This window comes from Acomys russatus, chromosome X, assembly GCF_903995435.1.
Source record: "Acomys russatus chromosome X, mAcoRus1.1, whole genome shotgun sequence".
Taxonomy (NCBI): Eukaryota; Metazoa; Chordata; class Mammalia; order Rodentia; family Muridae; genus Acomys; species Acomys russatus.
Genome location: NC_067169.1, coordinates 78,288,743 through 78,293,896, shown reverse-complemented (window position 1 = coordinate 78,293,896; position 5,154 = coordinate 78,288,743). Strand labels below are relative to the sequence as shown.

The window sequence follows — 5,154 nt, the reverse complement described above, 5'->3', positions numbered from 1 at the left end:
TTGTTTCTTCTTTTAAAGATAATTGAGCTGATTAAACTTTTCCTTTACCTCAGGTTGTTTTCTTTCTTTCTTTTTTTAAATAAGCCCCCTCCCTCATCTCCTTCTGGCCCCACCTTCCCTCTGTGGCCTGGCAAGGCTGTCCAGCCAGGAGGAAGTGATCCAGAGAAGTCAACAGAATTCATGGCAAATACAGCCCCTGCTTCCTTTACTCCCACATGAAGACTGAGCTGCCTATTGGCTACATCTGAGCAGAGGGCCTAAGTCCTCTTGATGCATGGCCCTTATTTGGTGTATCAGTCTCCACAGGTTATGGAGAGTGGGGGAATAGAAAGACCTAAAGAGGACAGGAGCTCCATGAGAAGACCAACAGGTTATTTTCAATCACTTCCCATCATTAAATTGCATTGAGACCAATGAGATAGCATAGTGGGTAAAGGGTTACCACCAAACGCGAGGACCTGTGTTCGATCTTGATCCTTCAGAAAGACATAGTGGAAAGAGAGAACTAGCCTCCACTCTACAAGTTGTTCACCGACTTCCACATGTGTGCTATGGCATGCACACACATCCACAATGAATAAATATATACTTTAAAAATTAAAGTTGTTTGTAGTTATGAGGAAAAGTTAATAAGGAAGTGATTGCAAAAATACTTTTATTTACATGTCTAGTATGAGCTGCCTACCAATAGATGAATAAATCAAGAAAACATGGTTCACACACCCAATGGCATTTATTTAGCTTTAATCAAAAATCAAATTACGATATTTGCAGGATAATGGATACAATTGGAGATTTTTATGGTCAGCAAAATATTACAGATTAAGGAAAGCAAATACCATATATTCTTTCATATGGAGATTCTAGATTTAAGTGTTTGTATGTGTGTGTGTGTGTGTATTTGCAAGTCACAAAAATAATGAGACTACAGGGGGAGGAGGTCCCCCTCAGTCACAGTCATAGGGGAGGGGAGTAAGGGGAAAATGGGAGGGAGGGAGGAGTGGGAGGATACAAGGGATGGGATAACAATTGAGATGTAATATGAATAAATTAATAAAAATATATTAAAAAATAAAAAAATAATGAGACTGCAAGAGATTTTAAAAGAAGCTGGGGGAGAGAGAACAAAGACATAGTGACAGAATATGAAAATAAAGCAAAAGGAGGCCCTATTTTGTGAGGAGAGGGCACTAACAAGAGACAGGCGAGGAAGATGGGAGAGGGTCTTGAGTGAAGCAATGAAGAAGAACCAAGCATAAAGACATTTATGTATGAAAATGTCATAATGAAACCCACTGCTTTGTATGCTAATGTAAAATTAAATATAATTTAACTTTTGTTTTTAAAGATTGCTTCCATTTATATTTTTGTGTTCAATTTCGACAGAACTGCAGGAGGGAAATGTATTGGTTTGTAAAAGTGTCATAGAATTTCTAGCAAATTGCTTGAATGCGAAACGTGACTGACTACTCCTGTCTTTGTGCTGTAATTAACCAGTAAGTATAAGGGCAGTGAAAAATAAGGATAAAACCAGGACAAAATATTTCAGGGTCGTGAAAATTGTGATGCATCAGTTAGACTATAAATTACAGCTGTTTAAACTTGGCCAAGAGATGTTATTTTAGAAATTCTTTTATTTGGGGACTACAAATAAAAATCATTTTTCTTGCATGTTGACAGCATAATCATTGGAGAAATGACACAAAAACTATATGGAAATCCTGATGCTATCACTATATAGTAATATTATCTAAATCTATGGAATTTATTCAGTCTTTCTCAATCTATCAAGTGTGGAGAACAAGAATTACATCAGGCATTAAAAATATCTATTCTAGTCTATTCTATTTATTCTTTTCTCATACAATACATTCTGACAGCAGGTTTCCCTCCCTCCACTCCTCCTAATCCTCCCGACTCCATCTCTCCCTAAGATCCAGTACTCGTTATTTCCCTGCAGAAAAGAGCAAGCCTCCTAGAGATAACAACCAAACATGGCATAAGAAGATGCAATAAGACTAGGTGTAAACCCTTGTATGGATGCTGGATGAGGCAACCCAGCAGAAAGAGAAGGGTCCAAAGAGCAGGCAAAAGACTTATAGACACCCACAGCCCCGAACTCACACTGTCATGAGTCCTACCAAGGTACACAACCATAATACTTATGCAGAGGACCTAGTACAGATCCATGCAGGTTCTGTGATTGCCACTTTAGTCTTGTAAGCCCCTATGAGCACTGTTTAGTTGATTCTGTGGGCCGTGTTCTCCTGGTGTCCTTGATACCATGTATTCTTTTTTTATTAATTTATTCATATTATATCTCAATGGTTATCCCATCCCTTGTATCCTCCCATTCCTCCCTCCCTCCCGTTTTCCCCTTATTCCCCTCCCCTGTGACTGTGACTGAGGGGGACTTCCTCTCCCTGTATATGCTCATAGGGTATCAAGTCTCTTCTTGGTAGCCTGCTATCCTTCCTCTGAGTGCCACCAGGTCTTCCTATCCAGGGGATGTGGTCAAATATGAGGCACCAGAGTACGTGTGAAAGTCAGACCCCACTCTCCACTCAACTGTGGAGAATGTCCTGTCCATTGGCTAGATCTGGGTAGGGGTGTGAAGTTTACGGCCTGTATTGTCCTTGGCTGGTGCCATAGTTTGAGTGGGACCCCTGGGCCCAAATCTGCCTATCATAATGTTCTTCTTGTAGGTTTCTAGGACCCTCTGGATCCTTTTATTTTGCTGTTCTCCTATGCTTCTCTCATCTAGAGTCCCAACAGGATGTCCTCCCCTCTGTCCCAGTTTCCTGGTTAGTGAAGGCTTTCATGGGACATGCCTCTTGGGCTAGTATGCAGATATAAGTGAGTATATATCATTTGATTCTTTCTGCTTCTGGGATAACTCACTCATTATGATCATTTCTAGTTCAATCCATTTGTCCACAAATTTCGGGAATTCCTTGTTTTTAATAGCTGAGTAGTATTCCATAGTGTAAATGTATCACAGTTTCTTTATCCATTCTTCTACTGTGGGACACTTAGGCTGTTTCCATGATCTGGCTATTATGAATAAGGCTGCTATGAACATGGTTGAGCAAATTTTCTTGTTGTGTGCTGGAGCATCTTCTGGGTATATTCCAAGGAGTGGAATAGCTGGGTCTTGAGGAAGCCCTATTCCCATTTTTCTGAGATAGCACCAGATAGATTTCCAAAGTGGCTGTACTAGTTTGCATTCCCACCAGCAATGAAGGAGTGTCCCTCTCTCCCCACATCCTTGCCAGCATGTGGTGTCTCTTGAATTTTTGATCTTAGCCATTCTGATGGGTGTAAGATGGAATCTTAGAGTAGTTTTGATTTGCATTTCCCTGATGACTAAGGAGGTTGAGCATTTCTTTCAGTGTTTCTCAGCCATTTGATATTCCTCTGTTGAGAATTCTCTGTTTAGTTCCAAGCCCATTTCTCAATTGGGTTACTTGGTTTGGTGGTGCTTAATTTCTTGAGTTCTTCATATATTTTGGATATTAGACCTTTGTCAGATACCATGTATTCTTATCTTTGAATTGCATGTATGGGCATGTGTTGATATGGAGGTGTATGTACTTGAATTCAGCTACAGGAGGCCAGAAGAAGGCAAAGATGCTCTAGAGCTGGAGTCACAGGTGGTTATGAGACACATGACCTGGGTGCTGGGAAGTAACTCCGGTTCTCTGTAAAAGCTGTGTAAGTGCACATTATTAACTGAGGAGCCATCTCTCTAGTTCCATACTGTTACTGCTGTAGTTGGCTGCATGAGCCTGGGAGAGTTGAGCCTAAAAATGAGACAGACTAAAGTCTCATGAAATAGCCACCTTTAATCAGGGCATCAGACAGTACCTGAGAGTATTGTGGGGCAAGGTCATGAGCAAAGTTCACATGAATTTTGGCTGTATACAATCACTGAAACAACCGGTGCTTGGAAACATCATCTGAATAAAAATGTTAGATGATGGGTAATCTGAAGCTAAATGCACTCCTATTTGTTACACCTGGGAAGGGCAGGGCACCAAAACACATGCCAGGAGCAACCCATGTTATGGAGGAACAGAGGTTACAGTATTCTCGGTTGTTTACTTGGAGTCGTCTCACAAAGCTCTCAGAGATTTTTTCATTCATGGACCATGTTCCTATACCACACATTTGGGTAGTTTTTAAAATCAAGAAGAGAAAATCCTCTTTCGCTGTATCAGACCGCCAGCATGCCTTACCATGTCAGACGTGGCAGTGGACACCAGATCTGAGATCACAACCAAGGAGAGGAAGGTAGCTGTGGAGGAGGCAGAAAATGGAAGAGAAGCACCTGCCAATAGGAATGCTAATGAGCAAAATGGGGAGCAGGAGGCTGACAATGAGGTAGAGGAAGAAGAGGAAGAAGATGGGAAGGAAGAGGACGGAGATGAGGATGAGGAAACTGAGGCTCTTATGGGCAAGCAGATAGCTGAAGATGCCGAGGATAATTATGTTGACACCAAGAAGCAGAAGACGGATGAAGATGACTACACAGCACAAAGGAAAAGCTAAACTTAAGGCCACCGTGACCTATTCACCCTTCTCTTCCCATCTCAGAATTTAAACGTGGTCACCTTCGAGTAGAGAAGCAGGCCCCCACAGCAGGGCCACCCGCAGATGACATGCGCTCTCCACCACCCCACCAAAACCACAACGTGAATTTGCAGCAGAGGAGGAATAAAAAGAGTCAAAACTTCCCAGACCTTGCTTTTTTTTTCTTAAAAATATTTAAAAGGAAACTTTGTTTGTATTTTTATTTACATTTTATATTTTTGTACGTATTAGGGGTCAGCCATTTTTAATGATAACAGATGACCAAACAAGCCTTCTGGCTTTACTTGTGGTGTGACCATGTTCATTATAATCTCAAAGGAGAAAAAAAATATTTATGGGAAAAAAAAGGAAAAACAACAAAAAACAGCAGCAATAACAACAACAAAAAACAATCTTATCCGAGCAGTCCAATAACTTCTTTTGTGTATGTACTTAGTAGTGCTATAAGTAGTTGGTTTGTATGGGATGGTTAAAAAGGCCAAAAATACACCAGCCAAAGACAATACATACAGTAAACTTTAAACCCCTACCCAGATCTAGCCAATGGACAGAACATTCTCC

General features: G+C 40.8%; 1 protein-coding gene across 1 annotated transcript; it reads left to right on the top strand.

Annotated features, from left to right (window-relative positions):
- Positions 1-4,239: 4,239 nt before the first annotated feature.
- Positions 4,240-4,551, top strand: LOC127185366 (prothymosin alpha-like). Its single transcript, XM_051141855.1, has one exon. The coding sequence runs from the start codon at positions 4,240-4,242 to the stop codon at positions 4,549-4,551; it is 312 nt and encodes a 103-aa protein (XP_050997812.1).
- The last annotated feature ends 603 nt before the right edge of the window (positions 4,552-5,154 follow it).